Genomic DNA, 19,333 nt, shown 5'->3' with positions numbered 1-19,333 from the left:
TAATTTTAGTTAATGAATATTTGATTATCTCCAATACAACTGTTTTAAAAGAAAGCTAGCAGTCTTGAAATACATACATTTGTATGCATTGTGCCAGTGAGTTGTTTGATGGAGTAAAGCTGTGTTCTGTACATTTGGTGTAAAATAAACCACAATGTCTATGTAATTTGAACAACAACCAGTGACAGGATGACTGAAAGAAACAGCAAAAAAGATAGGGACCTTTATAAGAAGGGAGTGTTCATATCAGGAACATAACATAGAAAATGCGAAAAGCTGGTACAGAACAATATGCTCCACGACGTGTTTTTTTTTTTTCCTTTAATCCTTTTTTTTTTTTTTTTTTTTACATAAGTGAGTGTATCGCCCTTTGATTTTGTTTTGCCCTCACAATGCATTGTTCAGTGGCATGTATTGGATTTAAAAAGTCAAAGGCAGAGACAAGAGGGGCGACTGCATTGCATACACAACAATCTGGATCTTCACGCAACGAGCAAAGGTAACTTATTTTCCTTAGAAGAAGGGTGACATCTAACCATAATCTTCAAAACAGAATAGAATAAAGCTGGTCCAACAATATCATATGTCACAGTTCCTCGAGGTCGGCTTTATAGTTTCTCGCTGACAATGCACTAGAATGTATTATGCAGCCAATGAAACAATGCCATTGTGAAGCTATTAGCACAACACCGCTTCTAAATACTACCACCCAAATCCTTCATTGGTAAAGCAATGCATCTGCCTACTCCCGCCTACACCACATTTTCAATATTGAATTAAGCAATGGAGCTGGATTTGGTTGGCTACTGCCTATGAACATCTGTTTCGGAGGCGTGCACCGTGTGCAGGACTGCTAGCTTTGTATAGTGTATTTTCTGGGGATGATGGGGGGGGGGTATTTATTTTTATTTTTTAACCAGACTGTCTTGGTCAGTAAATATCACAAACTACATGGTTATTGCTTCGTTTTATAATCGGCATTGAAAAGCAGGGTTTTTTTTTTTTTTTGTTTGTTTGTTTGACTAAATCATCCCGCCAGAGAGCAATTTTGGCTGCATAGCATCTTTCAGGGCAACATTCATTGTCCCAAAGCGATAAGGTTAACCAAGTGGATTCTGTAAAAGATAATTGCATTTGCAATCATGAAAGTTCGAGCGAACATAAAGCAGCTTGAAGAGATTTTAAAGAACCAAACCTCCCACGTATTCCTGTATCTGGAAAATACCCCGACAGTCATGCGGTGGTATTTTGTTTAACTAGGACCTGGTTATATATGAATGTATTGAATTCGAAGCTGGGAGGTGTTTAACAAATGTCATTCTGTGAAAGATTACTGCTGCAACGGTAAGATTGTACTTATCTCTTGCTATTTAAACACTATAAAGCAATGTGTGTAGTTTACTTATTTTAAATACAGTTTTGTGAATACAACTTGTTTTTTGATTAATTTGTTTTCATGTGCAATAGTGTTTACGAAGCAATGACTTTCTTAGTGCAGATCTGGATTTTTACAGCTGGAGCTCAGTATAGGGCTTGCATGTTTGACGGGACTGGCATATGACAACTCAAGTTAAACGAAGTGTGTTTGTGGTGTGACTGTGTGTCTGTGTGTGTGTGTGTGTGTGTGTGTATATATATATATATATATATATATATATATATATATATATATATATATATATATATATATATATATATATGAATCAATATTATTTCAGTAATAACATTGGTATACGTGGTATAGAATATAAATTGGTCATACAAGTACACGAGTAAATAATACGAAGTGATATATGAAACATTGTGGTATTGTATAGTGTACAGGTTATCAATTCATTCTGCATAGTGGTTTACGCTTGCTGAACCAGTGAGTCTAGAGTCATTAATTGCGGGTGGCTTAATCTCATATTCCAGTAGTTTCCTATATGTGGAGTATAGCTATATAAGAAAATAAATACATATTCTTTAAAATGTTATGCTTGTGGTATTAATTATTATTATTATTATTATTATTATTATTATTATTATTATTATTATTATTATTATTATGATGATGATGGTGATGATGATTGGGTAAAATATTCTGTGTGCATCTCGTAGTAAGTGGTTGCAGTTATTCACGAATCTTCAGGACGGTTAACACGATTAGTAGTATTATAAGCAGCCTTACATATTTTCTCTTTTCACTGAATACAGTACATCATCGAAATTGATTTGGAAATTCACAACATTTAAACACGTTGTTCTAATTGAATACAAGATTAAACAGTGATCTGTAATCTTTTAAAAGATGCTGACCCGATGAATGCAGATGCTTGAAGCGTGTTTTTTTTTTTTTTTTTTTTTTTTTTTTTTTTTTTTTTTGGTATTTTGACAGTAACTGTATTGTAGCCCCCCCCCCCCCTTCTCTCTCTCTCTCTCTCTCTCTCTCTCTCTCTCTCTCTCTCTCTCTCTCTCTCTCTCTCTCTCTCTCTTTAAAATCAATATTTTGAAAGAACATACCACATGATTTCTGCACGTTATGTTAAATAAACCATTCACATTATTTTTAAAGCATAATTAGCATATATAAAAAGTCAGTTTTTTTTTTAAATTTGTTACTTTTTAAAAAGCTTCTATGGATTAAAGCTAATTCAAACAACAACAAGAAATAAAAACAACGACAGTTACTGCCTTTGAAACATTACATTTGAACAAATAGCTATGGCTGCAGTGTACAAAGTTAACAACATACCCAAAAGCATTAAGTTAACATGATCTGATTTGTTCTGTCTCAAGATATTACAATATTTAATAATAATCATCTTTATTTTTATACAGCACTTTTCATAGTGGACCACCATCACAAAGTGTTTTACAAGATATGAGACTAGGGTGTGTGAACTATGCATCAGCTACAGTCACTTACAAGAATGGCTCACCCAAAAGATGGTGCACAAGGAGGTTAAGTGACTTGCTTAGTGTCACACAATGAGTCAGAGGCTGAGCTGGGATTTGAACTGGGTACCTCCTGGTTACAAGCCAGTTTTTTTAACCACTGGACCACACAGCCTCCTATTAAAGATATTAAAACAATAGATTTTGTGAAGAAATTCACAAAGGACTGGTAATTTGAAATGAATCCAGAAATCACTATTTTGAATGGGATATAATTGCATTCTTATTTAGGGTGATGTACACAAGGAGGTTTTAGCTTTTTCACTTGGAATAGCTTTCCTCTGGGAAATTGGATTGCACGAATTGGGTAGATACTGCATGATTTATTATATATATATATATATATATATATATATATATATATATAGGATATATATATGAATAATATATATATATATATTATAATCAAACAAGACAATCATTATACTTCCATTAAAGAGGAATTTAGGAGTATATTTTGTTATTTTACCTAAAACAAAGAAAATATACTGAAGCATAGGGCTTTTGGGACCAGTAAGGTTGGAAACTAATTCATTTTGACTTTATATGACCAAGAGATGCATTGTTTAAAATACGGGTGACTATTTATCATAGTCTGTCCTGTTAAACTAGGATATGGTGAACCAGGTCTTTAATCCATTCGTTATTATGTTTGTGCCTTGGGTGATGTGTACTTGCACTTCAGGCTTTGATGGTTGTCCTAGGCAACTGGACAACATATTTGCATTCTCTCATCTAGTAGTTAGGACAAAAAAAATACATAATTTGGTAAATAATGATGCTACATGATACCCAGTCCCTTTTATTACCTAAAAGAATTATAGAATAAAAAACAACATAAACAAAGGCACATACTTATTAACCAGTGTTAATAAACATTTTTTTTTTTTATTTTGCTTGGACCCCAGCTTAATGATTTAGACAGTGGCTGATCTAAATACTGCTTATTTTGAAATCTTTACAAGTAAGACTCTCTCTAGGTTTGCATCATTTAACAGAACAAGTGTATTAATTGCTGCCTCCTAAAACTGTAAAACGCACCATGGAGGGCCCTAAAATGAAAGAGGAATGATCATTTAGATTTTCTAAAATTTAGATAATTAATTATAATGATCTAAATAGCTGCTGGTCTTATCACTAGCAGATAGCATACATTTTAGTGATATGAGGGTCAATAAATCACCTGCTGGGGAAAAAAACAAAAAACACTGGGAATAACGTTGATAGCATTGTGGGAATACTAGAAATATATACACAATATTAAATTGCAATATGTGTATACATAATATAGTGTAAAAACATGTAGAATGAACACGACAAAGGCAATATAACAAAACCACTGTGATGTTTCTGTTTGTTATTGCATTGATCTTTTACAATTTTATTTTTTTAATTGTTATTGTTGGTCTAACAATAAATTGAAAATACATTATTTTCAGAGGTTGATTCACTGTGCAGGAGCAATATCAGTATTGTGCTTGAGCGGTTTTGTACTTAAGTGGTTTGTATTGGTGATGGCAGAGTCCTGCTCCACCTTGCTGAGAGATGCCCTTCAAGGTGGGGTGGGCTAGATTCACCTGCCCTCCAGATGTAGATACAGTCACAAAGGTCATGATGGGGAGATACGATGGGGCAGATGTGCAAACGAAGAAGAAAGGGGGCTTTAAATAGCAAGCCAATTAAAAACTGGAAGCCCCTTGAACCGCACAATGGTTACAAGAAATCTCAATAAGAGTATAACGTGCTAAAACAAGGCAGTTCAACTTTGATATTAAACTTTTGCAGTAATGTTTTGGAACTTTATTGTGTTCATTACAACTTTTTTTAATGACAGCAATAAAAAGGCCCTGTGTAGTTTGCAGTATAAGCCACCAATATTTCTCATGATGTTGAGGAATAGAGTCTGGTTGAGGTGGCTGGCTAATTCAGTTAATAACACTGTCATGTGGTTATTAAATCAAATATTAATTCTAAGAAAGGCTAAACTATATTATTATACATATTGCAAGTGTCTTGTCATGTCTTAATAACAAAAAAAGAACTCTTGTTTACAGGGTCTTTAAAGAGTACCATTAAATGAAAATATATAGGACCCATACTATGTTTTAATTAATTTCTGGAATATTTACCAGCCCATACTACACAGAGTACAACAAGGTTTCTTAGTTGATGGATCTCCTTGGTGACAATACATTCATTTTGAAACATATGCTTTTTGATAGCCCTGCAAGGAGTTTAAATTCTTAATGTATCATCTGAGCAGCTCTGCTTTAGTTCTCATTTCTCACACTATGAAAGTACTGGACAGCTTTTACAAATTCACACTGAATCAACATTAGTCCTGTGAAAGATATTGATGTATCTGGAGGAAATTTAATATTTGCTTTTACTATTTTTTTTATTATTTTAAATATTCATTTAAAAAAAACATACCAAAGATACACAAAATAGAGAATTTGTGATGTTATGAATTGGTTTGTTAAAATTTTACGATGTTTAGTTGATTAAATCAAATTTTATTGAAATGTTTTTGTCTCCAAATCTTGAACTTCAGTGAAAGTAATTTATAAAAATCATTAGCTACATATTACAAAAAAATAAAAACATTATCTACTTCTAAATTTGTATTTTAGTTGATAGAAATGATAGATATGGATGGGCTGATTTAAAAGCTCCACTTGAGAATCATAAAGTAGGACAGAAGGGGAATGAATGCATTGACTTACCTACAGTGTTGAACTGCTGAATCATGACCCATTTATAATAATACATCACATGTGAGAGGGCTAATAGGCACTATACGTATATTAATGATAATCAAATATGAACAAATCTTAAATATATCTTAAAGTATGTCAGGATGTGAATGGTGCAGTAATAATAGATTTTCCAGAAAGAGAGTGTATTTATAAATAACAGGCTCATTTTTAATTATCAAAACTATACCAGCAGTGGTATCAGAGATTAATAGTGGACTTACAGTCTCAAACATAAAGGTTTTCAAAATAAAACCTCATTGTAGTTAACCACTTAAGAAATGCATAGTCCATAACGAGGAATAATGAACGTCCAATAAAATGAGATGTTCTACTCTATCTACTTCTTGTGAGAGGACAGCCCCCAGACCAACTTTGGAGGCGTCAGTCTGAAGGATGAACGCCTAAATACTAAATGTTCCTCTCAGTGACATCAAACGAAGAAAAAAAAAACTACCAGAAAGTGAACATCAGTCCCTCCCCTATCCAATGACATGTGTTTCAAGCCTGTACTGTAAAGTGTGGTGGCCCTGAAAGTCATCAAAATGAAGTGTGTTTTTGTATCGTGTTCACATGATAATGTTAATATGATCCCAGGCCCTTAGAGGATTAACACTACTTCTGGAAATAATGTGCACCATCTGTTCATGATGCTTTAATTATCATAAAATGGGTACATAAAATTAGTTTAACAGTAATACCGCCACGGCAGTCATTTTGACTGTTTGAGGTTTTCAAATTTAACTTACTCTGCATGTCTGAAAGTTAGATGTATTAAATACCCTGACAGCGTTTGAATGGCAGGATCGTGAATCAGCATATATAGTCTGATGTCATATAGCATTACAATTTTACTCTCACTGGTACATTGACAAGAGACTAGGCGAAACTCAAAATGGCTCAAAGAAGACACATGACCACTCAAGAAGTGATTGATATGCCTACCACTTTGTCCGAAAATGATTCTGATGCAGGGAATGTGAATGATCACGACAGTGATGAATCCTGGATTTGTGAAACAGGCAGTTCCACCACTGAAGTGGCACAACCACAAAAAGGGCCCTCTAGGCACAGAAGAGGTCGTGGTAGAAGCAGCAGTCCCGGAGAATCCTCTGCAGTGCCAGACGCTTTGCCTGTATCGTCTTCTGCAGCAGCAGCAGGCGTGCCAGCCATGCCAACCACTTCACCCGCAGCAGTACCAAGGACAACGACTCCATTCAGGAGACTGGGTAGGGTGGCACACTGTGGGAAAACAGGCTACACAAAATGTTTCGACTGAAACCTCAGGTCCCATGCTGTACCCAAAACGCAACATCAATAACACTCTCAGTGCTTTTTCATTTATTGATTGATAAGCAAATGCTACACCACATTCAACACTGTACCATAGCAAAGGCACATAGGATACAAAATGATGATTCCTGGGCAATGTCGTTGGAGGAATTAGAAGCGTTTATTGCAATCCTGTATATTCGTGGAGTGAACATACCACTGATAATTGTTTTTACTTCACTGCAGTTGGCAGTTGAAGAAAAAAAAACAGCCTGGTTGGAACAGTGAATAAAGCAAGAAGAGAGCTTCCACCATCTGTGCAAAACTTTCAACCACAGCTATACTCCAGTACAATTTTGAAACACAATGACTGTGCTACGCTAACCATTTACAAGTGCAAGCTGAGAAAGAATGTAATTATTATCAGCTCCCTTCATATGTCCGTTGCTATCGGGACTGTTGACAAGAAAAAAAACAGAGACTGTGGATTTCTACAATGACATAAAGTACAGAGTACAGACCAGATGGCACGTCAGTACTCAGTGAAAGCCGGTTCTCGTTGGTGGCCAGTTGCTGTAATACAATGTACTGGACCTGGCAGCCATCAATTCCTTTGTTTTGTACAAGGAATGCACCGGGTGAAGATATCAGCAGGAGAGATTTCATCTTGAAGCTAGCCACAGAGCTTAGGTAGAAACATTTCGATCAGAAAACTGCAAAGCAGCAGTCAAATGTAACCCGACCTGGAGTCAGTGCTGCACCCAGTGAAACATGCAAGGTAAAACAATGCCAGGTAGCTAAATGCTATGAAAATAAAACTTCTAATATCTGTGCCCAGTGTGAAAGAGCAGTATGTGGTAAATGCACAGGAAAAGTTGAGGAACATTACATCTGTGTGGATTGTGTTACTTTGAAGTCCATTTCCCTGAAAGCAAATGCACATTATATAATGAGAATTTAGTTTTTTTTTTTTTTTTTTTTTTTTATGTTACTTTAAAAAAAGTTTTTTTGTTTTTACAGTTTTGTATATACATATATCTATTTACACACTAGTTTCTTTTGAAATGTTTAGTTTATTATAGTTTTTCATTTTTGAAGTAGTGTTTTACATGATAAAAAATGTAAAAAATAAACACATATGTTTAACAATTCATTTAAATACAGTGTTTCGGCTGTATCCGATAGTTTGTCTTTCATTTTAATATTGAGGTTGTTTAAAATGTAACTGTCGTAATGACTTCTGGCGGCAGTTCTAGGTATGAGTATGACCGTGGCGGTTATAGTGTTACGTAGGGGTAAATGTACTAAGATGGGTCAGTCGCATTACAAACATACTGCATTTTGTATTTTCATTGCGACAATTTGCAAAGTATACATTTTTTCGTAGGTACTAAGAGAAAATTATGTTAATGAAAAGAGCCGCAATGTACTCATTTAAATATTTGTTGTGTCATCTTATCGAGACCTCTAGCATTGCTAGTATCACGCAACATTGTTTCAAATAAATATTGAGAGTTGAGTTGTGGTTTGCTGAAGCAGAGGGTGCCCAAAGGATAACCTCTATACACGCAAGGGTGCAAGAATCAAAATAACATAGTTTTTATTAAATGTAAAGGTCATCTCTGCATTCTGTTCTGTCTTCATTGTACCTATATTAATACACATTAGTACAGCAGTAAAATCAAATGAAAAGGAAGCACACTTTCTTTTTACTTTAGCCTGCAGGCTACCGGTAACACAAAATAAAGCGTGCTGCTGCATTGCACACAATAAATGCAAATAAAAGATTATTTTAAATTGAAACTAAATGATTTTAGGGTTTTTTTTTTTTTTTAATTACTATTATTTTTAACTTGGCCTATTTGGTAGTCTAGACAATTACCACACAATAGATTATGGTCCTATACAAATGCTCAGAATGAGCTGGAGGAGTTAGCAGCAGTCTATTGCTCCCAACATGTTGGAGAAACCAAAAATGTCATAGAAATTTGTTTTCAAGGCTAGTTCATATTGCCTATTGTTATTGCTATTGTTAGCGAATTTATGCAGGAACGCCCATAATTACATATTCTAAGGCTGAACCGCAAAGAAAAATTGCTGCCACAAAGCATTCCCAAAAAGTCGCTAACTGCATTGTGCGTGTTTAGTACATTTCACCTTAGACTTTCGACTAGTTTGCAACTGCTTTGCAACTATTGCAACAACCTCAACAATTTAGTGCATCTACCCAGTAGTGGTCTATTTAATTAATATAAATAGAGGAGGTGGATGGTAATACCACTGCCCTAAAATTGATAAACCTGCCATTGTGTTTAATGGTCTTAAAAAAGTTTGTGAATAAATCACCTTGGTGGAAAACACCAGAATGATTAATGTAGGCTTTAAAGGTGACTGTATTTAGATACATTGCTATTTAGATCATTAAACTAGACCCCATAATGAGTAACCAAATAAATTAAACCATTAAGGAGATACATGACTGGCTGACTATTGTGCTTTACTTAGATAATTATATACAGTCGCAAGAGATCACGTGACCTTATCACTGAGATGGCTGCTTGCTGTTAGAGCTCCTGCTATTACCACAATTGTCATTTATAATTGAACAGTTTAAGCTACTTATTTTATTTTCTGATTATTTTATATATATATAAATTGTTTACTCGCCAATTTAGAATGGCTACAACACGCAAGGAACCCATTGTTTCCCTTAATATCCACACCATAGGGAAAGCGTATGAAGAAGTCACTGGGCCCGATGACTGGGACACCCACCTGGCAGAGGTTGCACATACTTTCCGTGGATCAGTTCAGGAAGCAATTGACGAGGCTTTGCGGTCTGTGATTCAAAATGTAACCGAAACAGCTACTATCCTCAGCGCCCTTAAACAGGAGGTTGCTGATATTGCTTCCTCTATGAGACAGCTAACGGCCAGACAGGATATTACTGCTCTTACTGATATTACTGAGCTGATCTTTGCCAACAGAAAGATAAGATTAATCCATGCAATGCCTGTATTGATGCTATGCAAGATAAAATGGCAGATCTTCTGGACAGAAATCGTTGTTGTAACGTTAGAATGGTGGGGCTTTCTGAAGGGACTGAAGCAGAAAATTCCACATTAGTATCCGATCCTGAAATCCTCCAAAGACCACCACTTTCTGGAGTTAAATAGAACACATTGTGTAGATGCAGGTGGCCCTCGGGATCCAATGCACCACGATATTTCAATGCCGTCATTATACTGATCAACAGCGGATTCTCCAGGCTACTCGTTAATCTGCTCCAGTCATCGTACAGGGGCAAAAGCTCTCGTTTTATGTGGATTACTCTGCTGTCACTGTCGTGAAGAGGAGGGCCTTTGATGAAGGGATGAAGTTTCTTTGTGCATGCAGCTGTTTTGAATGTTAGCCATGGAGGGGAGTGTCTGTCTTTCCCTAATCGTAAAGAGGTTGATTTGTTCTTGGCTCAATGCTTTCGGGATACGCCTCTAACATACAGGAGCTGCAGGAGGCTGTTTGTGCAATGAATAAGGGTTGTGCCCCGGGATTGGATGGTTTACCACCAAAACTGTTATTAATTTGGAAACAGGTTGGCCCCCTTCTCTTAAAATCAATTAACTATTAGTTAGAAATCTGCTCCTTCACAGAGACCAGAAGTCTGTGTTGATCTCCCTTCTTTTGAAAAAGGTGAAAGGTCCTTTAGAATGTTCTAGCTATCGTCCGCTGCCTCTCTTGAATGTAGGCATAAAATGTGTGCCAAGTGCTTAGTCCATCAACTTGACTCATGTATTCACTCCTTAATTCACTATGATCAGACAGGATTTTTTTTTTTTTTTTGTTGCTCATTTTCAGGTTACACCATCAGCTGGTCTAAATCCGCATTGCTAACCTTAAATCTACTTAAGAGAGATCCATTACTTGTAACCTGAGCACCTATTCTTACTTGCACAGACAATATTGCATATATGGACATGAAAATTTACAAAACACTGCTATCAATTAGGGAAGGAAACTTTGGTAGTATGTTGCCTAAAACACAGTTAGAGTTGGATAGGTGGTCACTGTTTCAGCTTACCCTTCATGGCAGAATATCTGTGATTAAAATGAACGTGTTGCTGCGTATCACTTTTGTGTATGTATAACCTTATGCAAATAAACAAACCTGCCTTACCCTTGATGAGCCAAGATGATTTGTTTTACAAGAAAATGTAAGAAATGCATTAAGCAGACTGTTACATTTCCTCTTGGTAACCCCACTGCTTCCCTTTCATTAACACATTTTTGACATCTGAAGGCACAATGACAGTTTTAGCAAACCCACAAAACAACTATTGAAGCTAACAAAGTAAATCATCTTTAAAAGGAATATGTGCTCTGTGCTTAATACGTACTTCTGTGTTTTTGTGAAAACCTCACGTCTGATGTAGATAATGACTTCCTCTTAATTTCCCTTTGTAGTAACTTTTACAGTTTTCTAATGGTGTATGTTATTAGAACTTTAAAATAAATAAAAACAGCTGTAGGAATGAGCCGCACTTCGTTAATAGCAGTGTTTAAATGCTTGTAACTATAACAGTAAGTAACCCGTGAAGTCTTTAGTTCTGTGATTAATTTGGTTGATGTTATTTATTTTCTCATTTTTCATTTTTTGTTTGCATTGGTAGTTGAAGTATGAGTGCTGTAAGTGTATAAATATCCACACATTTCTATTTGTGATTCTCAGGCATAATACAAACACTTTTGCTAAATGAAAAGACCAGTGATATGGTAAAATATGCAAATTTATATTTAATCTAAACTGAAGTGTCTAGCAAGAGTACTTTTTTTTTTTTTTTAACATTCAAACAACATCTTGCATCTTGTGAACTTCAATAAATATTACTTTTGATATGTAAATGCCAAGTAGCCCATGGCTACAAAAGTAGATGTAAGGCTATCACATGTTGTATTCTCCCAAAAATGCCCAAACATGGAAATCAAACTGCCACTGAAGAATCAGTACTATTAATAAATTCATGGATATAAGAAACATGCTTGTATGGAATCTTTAATGAACAATATGAAATAGAAATGGTGTATCTAGTACATTAACTGCACATTGTTACACTGCAGTTAAACAGCAAACAGTGGGTTCCAAAAAATATAGCGTCACACATCCTTACAGGTTGCTACAACTGTTTAAATACAGTGATTTTTCTTTTCGTTGTGACATCATGACAACATTCGGTTTCAAAGCTTTTTCAAAATGTCCACTCTAGTGCATGGATTTGTGCACATATTGTCAAACAGGTGACACATTAATAACGATCCGCGAGGACAGATCTCAAACCACAGTGCACTAGAGCAGGCATTTTGCAAAGAGCTTTGAAACAGATTTTAAAGTTATAAGTGTTAAAAGTTGTCAGGATGTTAACACTGAAAATGAAAATGACAGGTACGTTATTTAAACTGTTGTAGCAACACGTGGAGACATATAATCCTATATTTTTCAGAACCCTGCTACTTACTGTTTAACATGTACTATTGTTTACTCCACACAAACTGTTCTTTGATTGTAAGAACAGAACTCAAGACATTAATTCAAGTATTTAACAGATGTATTTTCCAATCCTGTGATTTTGTTGTAAGTAAATATATGAAATAATGTAACACGAGATACAGATAGACTGAAATATTAGACTACGGTAAGGATAGTATCCTTTTAAATCCCTTAACTGAAATTCTCTAGAGATTTGTCATTTCTTATTAAATTTAGAGATCATAAACTAAGTAACATCAAGAATTATCACAATACTGACGGTAATAAGAAGTATAAATGGGCTCTACAGATTCGGTTGATATAACTAAACAGCTAATATGGCGTTGACATATGTATTAATCTAGAATTTATTTAGCCATCAGCTGGGAATTATAATGTTGACTCAATGTTCTCCCATTCCTAAATTAGTGTGTGTTTTGGAGGCACACAGGACAGAACAGGAAAATAATATAAGATGGTTTTGTTGAAGTGTCCTGTTATATTGATTTGGTGATTATAATCATGTGTTTTTATGCACCGGTATTTCTATTTTTCTTAAAGGTGGAGCATATCTCCCAGGAGCCAAAATGTTGTGTTTCCCATTATTTGATAAAATATCAGAGTGCTGGTTTAAAAATAATTAGATTCAGTACCTGAGGAGAGATTGTACAAGTAGAGCCTTTATGATTCATTCCATTTATTCATGTACTGGAACCTGCTAGGATGACTCATGCTGAGGGAGAATTTGGTATATGAAATCCATTTTTTCCTATTATGAAGCTCGGAGCAAGAAACTGCAGTTATACAGGGTTGGTTGTGGAAAAAGCTATTGGATTTGGTTAATTAGGCAGCATGTATTTTGAAGAGTGTTGCATCAAGTAATTGCTGCAGAAGAGAGATTGATTTTCTTTTGTATCCTCTGCCAATTTTATTCCAGAAAACTAAGACATCTGTTTCCACTTCTTCTACCAATAAATGCTAAAAAAAAAAAAAAAAAAAAATTCATATTACTATATAGATATACCACGGTACGCAAACATTATATATATTGTTTCGATTAATATACTTTTTTACAATACACAACTGTTTTTGACATAAAACATACAAAAATTATATATATATATATATATATATATATATATATATATATATATATATATATATATATATATATATATATATATATTTTGTCCTTCTTTTGCAGATCTGGAGATGATATTTGAAACCAGTCCAGCTTTCTTATATCTGTCAATTCCCCAACCTGCAGGACTCTAAGTAAATCCTCTTGGGTGAAACTTGATTGTTACAACGTGTCCATCAACATGAAAGGGTTCCAGCCTTTTTTTCTACTTGTTCTTCCCCTGGTAAGAAAAACAGCACATACTCTAAATCTGCCTCCAAAATCAATCCAATGTAATTAATGGCATTTCAGGGAAAAGAAAATAGAGCCATTTTTAGAAGCTCTCTTGACATTATTGCTTCTGTGCACACACAGTGAAGAGGTATGTTAAGGACCCTTTGCAATTTCATTTTTAAGTTTTCTGCTTAAAAGCTGCGGGTATTCTGTTTTTATTCACCATTGACAAAAAATAAATTAAACCGTATGATTATTGAAAGCCTTGCAAATATATTTCACAAATACATAATAGAACTACTGTTTTCTTTATAATTATTATAAGAAATCTAAATTATTAATCTGTCCAGTGAAAAGTAATAATAGATAGAGATTATACTGAAAAAATCCATATCTATTTTGTTTATCACGTTTAAATTTCTGTCATGTGTGGAAGTAATTCGCAATCATGACAAATGGGGTTATCCGTTATAATTTGGGTTATAATGTATCCTTTTGAAAGCTAGTTTTAAAAGAGAAAACATATTGACAGTAGGAAGTACATTTTAAATAAAAATAAATAACAGTATTTATATTTGAATCTGTTTAGAAATATGTTTACTGTATATGTTTGTCTTTTGAGAAGTTTCTGAAATAATTAGGAGGGCATGTAACAAAAAACAAACCAAACAAAGGGCATGGTTAACCCTGAGTATTTTCAGGTTACAAATCATCTGTCAGATAGCCTCTGACAATGACAAATGATGCCACGTGATTGACAAATGTTGATATTTCTAATATGGTATAGCTAATTGATTTTAAAAACAAAGCAAATTGTCTCTTAGTTAATCAAATGGTTTATACAAGCTTTCAAATGACAGTTATAATGTTGATGGTGTTTAAAAAAATGGTACCAGAGAAACAATCAACTTTTTTTTGTACCATGAATTAGCATTTTATTACAGTCCCTCAATGACTGTATTAAGTAAACTATGTTATATAATTACAAGGAAATCTTAGTGCACCCCTGAGATCTGTGAATGGTGTGGTATCCATTTTATGATTAAAAGCTGGCTTGGGTTTACCTCTTATTTGCATTAGCAGCGTTATCTGCATATTCTGTTCTTTGCTTGTTTGCTTTTTTTGGTTGTTGTTTTTTTACAATATATTTTGGGCCATACAGATTTTGATTTTCAGATCATATGATTCAGATTTTATTTTTTCAGAACCATCACCACAATACACCATTGGAAAAGTAAAAGGGAGGGTGACCAAAGTAGCCATTTATCAGTATTTTATTTGATGTGTTTAGCCGTTGAATGAACGTATTGATATAAGGGCACTGTACACTCCATGTTCAGGAAAACATTAATCAGGTGCAATATTCAAGTGAATATTTAGGTACGAAAGTGTAACAAAACAAACCTTAACATTGTTTTGTTTACAATTCCTCTTTAATTTTAGTATGGACATTATTTTAAGCATTTCTCGTCAGAGATTGTAAACACAGTGGTCACGTGTCAATTGAACCCTGAGCTATCGGATGTGTGAGCACAAAACTGAGATACCATAAAGATTACACCGTGTAACAATTTTTTTTTTTTTTTTGTTCCTGGGTAGTAAGTGTTATTTCCTAATTGCTTATGCCTCAAAAGTATAGAAAATGGCTATTATTCCCCACAAACTTTGCTTTTGTATTTACAGTATAATTGTAAATCTGGAAAAACTACTCACTTCTAAATCTTTTGTAGTCATTTTTGTATTACTTTAGTATAAATACATGTTAATTTGGATTCATATGTTGTTTTTTTCTGACTTTATGTGAACGAAAAGACACACATTTGCCCGTTTTCCCATTGGAAATAGTGATATTTTGAAATATCACTGTCTTGGTCACAAAAGCAAAGTTTGTGGGGAATAATAGCCATTTTCTATACTTTTGAGGCATAAGCAATTAGGAAATAACACTTACTACCCAGGAACAAAAATTGTGTTACATAGTGTTATTGATGGCCGTGTGTCTCTTTAAATCTTTAAATGTTCTTCCAATAGGTTTAGTATTTTATAAGATAATAGGGGGGTCGAAACACTAACATTTCCCCTGTGTACAATACAAATTATAATATACTCTAATTTTTTCAGTAGACCTGGAGGACAAAACTGTAATAGATACAGTTATAGTACTAGACGCAGTGGTAGCGGTCTCTGCTGACTTAATTTTCTATGGTGGTTAGAATTTGATTGATTTTTGAGTCTTGTACTTTGGAGTGAATAGTTTATTTTGTTCTGATTTGTTTGTTTTGAAAATAGGTTTTTCAGAACACTAGGCTTAAATTCTCTGAACACTGGCCCTGTCGGCAGGTGATATATCGGCTCTCTGCAGCTGACTTCCCAGTGTAGACTTCCGTCCCCATTCATTTCTCTCTTTTCTGCTGTTTCTGGGTGTTTTTTATTTACAGATCTTTCTGTGTCCACAGCCTTCTTAGAATCTTCTGGCATATTATTCTCTGCATCCTCTCCCATTTTAGACCCATCCCCAGACATTTCTACTTCAAGAACTCTGGCTGACTGTGGCAGGTTGATATTTTACAGGGCTCGTGTAAGGTTTTAGTTGGTTTATACTGCACGTTTGCTTTAGAGTGTCACAATATTTGTTAATTAAATTAACTTTTTTGCCAGTGATGGACTTAATTATGCAAGGGCCCTTGTACTCAGGCTCTAATTACCACCCTGCTTGGTTCTATTCCTGGCATTCAGGAGCAAAACGTGTTCTCCTACTGCAAAGGAATGTTTTTTTTTTTTTTTTTTTTTTTTTTTAAGCACAATTTGCTGTTTGCTGTACATTGAGATTTGCTGATGTTTTCAATAGCTATCTTGTTGGTTACATTTTGAACTTCCGTATCTGCAACTACAGCCGCTATAATGCAAAGTCAATGAAGATGTTTCATTATTAACTATATCTGACTATAAAAGTATTTATTTAGGAAAGAGGAAATTGTACAGATCAATGGATTAAGCTATCAACCAGTTACAACAAAGCCCAAGGATATGTTATCAGAGGTCAACACAACTTGAACAGTTTGTGACCTACTATTTAATGTTTCATCTAAATGTCTGCCAGAGCAGTAGGGGCACAGAAAACTAGTTATATCACAGCAAACAACAAGGATATGGTTTAATGCCAGCTTCAAAGAACCAACATCCCATTACTGTACAACCAAATCAGATGTTGCAGAAGAATATATATATATATATATATATATATATATATATATATATATATATATATATATATATATATATATATATTACTACAGTATATTCTACAGTATATTCTTGTTAGAGTCACACTAGCAATGTCTGGAAGCACTTAACCTCCTATATCATCAAGTAGTGGTCGATTTCCATAACATGTCCTGATCTTCTTACATTTTGATTAAATCAAACACATAGATGCTACTTTCTCATCTTTTCCTTAATCCTTTCAACATATGTCCGCAATGTATTTGTATGACAAGTGCAGCTGCAAATATGATCCATGGAAAATGCTCAAATATATATGTGTGTGGTTTTTATTTTTTTGGAAGCAGCGACAAGCCTCATGCTTTCAAAACACTATTTATAGTAAAGAACTTCCTTCTCTCCCCCTGCAGAATATAGGTTTAGTTGGAATCAGGCAACAGTGGTTGACCCTAGTCTATTCTTCAAATATTGCTGCTGCAACAAGTGATTGAATTAGCAGTGCCTGCACACAAACTGCATTGCAGTCACATTTAAATTATGTTAAAATACTGCATGGTCATTTTATGGGCCCAGGAACATATGGTTACTGCAGTCCATGGACAAGCATGATTGATTTTTAAACAATTGCTACACAAATAAAGCTGCAGTAGCTATATTTATATTTTACATGTTTAATGTAACAGAACTATAATATTGTTACTACTTGTTAGTAAGATTCTTACGTACATATATATTTGTGAATTTTACTATTATACACTACTCAATAAATGAAAGGAGCAACAAGAATCAAATCTGAGTATTTCAAGTGAGCACTCTTTATAGATTGAAATTAACAGATACAGTAATTGTATTATGTGCAAAACATCACTGACATACATCTAAACACAAGACCCATGGAAATCAAAATGACAATAGGTTTGGTCTGTGGGGATAAATATTTCATGTAGTTTGAAAAATAAATGTCTCAGCAGCGAGTATGGGCTCCTCTGGTGTTGATGCATTCTTTACATTGATGTGGAGGTTACATCTCTAATGACCATGACATCCTAGAAGGTCCCAAAGATGTTCAATGGGATTAAGGTCTGGACTATTTGCTGGTAAGTCTATGACCTCTATAGTCTCCTACTGTAAATCTGTGCAACCTTCAATGCAGTTGTCTCTCTATAGCATAAGTGAGTCCCCTCAAAAATGGTCACATTCAACAATGTTGAATGTTGAACTTTGCCCAGGATGTCTAATTTACAACCCAGTGGTTTGATAACCTGTCTACAATCTGGAAACAACCGAAGGGGTCACACTGAATTGACCAGCTACATGTCTTTGTGTATCACAAAACTCCAGCATTTGAACAGCTCTGGCAGTCTGGACTTCAGTCAGAAATCTTTGCCTGACACCATCTGGCATCATTACAAGTTATGTTTACCACAACAACAACAGTAAACATTATTATCACTTAAACAGCCACTTGCAAAATGCATTTCAACTGCAGTGGCAATTTATTGAACTATACATAAAAGCATCAACTTAGCAAATGCCTTAAATTTTTATGTTACATTTTTAAGTAGTGTTTAAGTTCATTACAAAAAACAGTATCCCTTCCGAGGACGGGGGTGGGGGGGTATGGAAATGTTACTGAAGCTAATGAGGTTGCAAAATTAATTTTAAACCATCCTTTATAAAATATATTAACAGCATTCAACACCACATGATTAGGGAAGCAGTGAAAATGAAATTGAAAATGGATTTTCACTGCTCCAATTATTTTTGTTTAGTGGAACGTTTACTTCTTAAAGGTGCTGTTGCTAAGGTATTTAAATGAATGTTCTTACCTGTTCCATTTTCAATGCTCCCCTTATCATTGAATGCTACCCTGCCAATCACATCAGTGTCTATTTTAAAAGTCTAACCTGGATGCAGGTGAGTTATGGGTGGTATAGCATTTCTTGACTTATGTGGCTTCAAGCTGCATCATTGAAGTTCATTTAATTGTAATTTTTTTGTGAAGAACATCCTGACTTTTGTAGCAGTAAGACATATCTTACCTCACACCTGGGTGCATTGTGAGGTCCGAGGCCCTAGGTGAGACATTTATTTCAAAAATAGCAATTAAAGATGTTACTGACCTCTATGTATATATTATATGAGGTGTCCCCTGTCACATCATTGGTGCTAAGCATTTGCTATCAAGTGCCCAATACATTTGACATTGAGAAAATATACATTAAATAGGTTTGAGGACATACCCAGGGCAGTAAAGGGTTAATTTTGTGT

The 19,333-nt window shown here is 34.6% G+C and overlaps 1 protein-coding gene across 4 annotated transcripts in view; it reads left to right on the top strand.

The window, feature by feature from the left end:
• The first annotated feature begins 860 nt into the window (after positions 1-860).
• LOC121314304 (pituitary adenylate cyclase-activating polypeptide type I receptor-like) overlaps positions 861-19,333 on the top strand; it is a 57,504-nt gene continuing 39,031 nt past the window's right edge. For all 4 annotated transcript variants that reach the window (XM_041247414.1, XM_041247413.1, XM_041247412.1 and 1 more), the window contains exons 1-2: positions 861-1,344; positions 13,691-13,850. In XM_041247414.1, coding sequence (XP_041103348.1) covers positions 13,809-13,850 — 42 coding nt within the window. In that variant the 5' untranslated portion in view covers positions 861-1,344; positions 13,691-13,808. The remainder of the gene's footprint in view (positions 1,345-13,690; positions 13,851-19,333) is intronic.

This window comes from Polyodon spathula, chromosome 4 (genome assembly GCF_017654505.1).
Source record: "Polyodon spathula isolate WHYD16114869_AA chromosome 4, ASM1765450v1, whole genome shotgun sequence".
Lineage (NCBI taxonomy): Eukaryota > Metazoa > Chordata > Actinopteri > Acipenseriformes > Polyodontidae > Polyodon > Polyodon spathula.
Note: the sequence above shows the minus strand (reverse complement) of the source record. Positions and strands in the feature narration are given on the sequence as shown.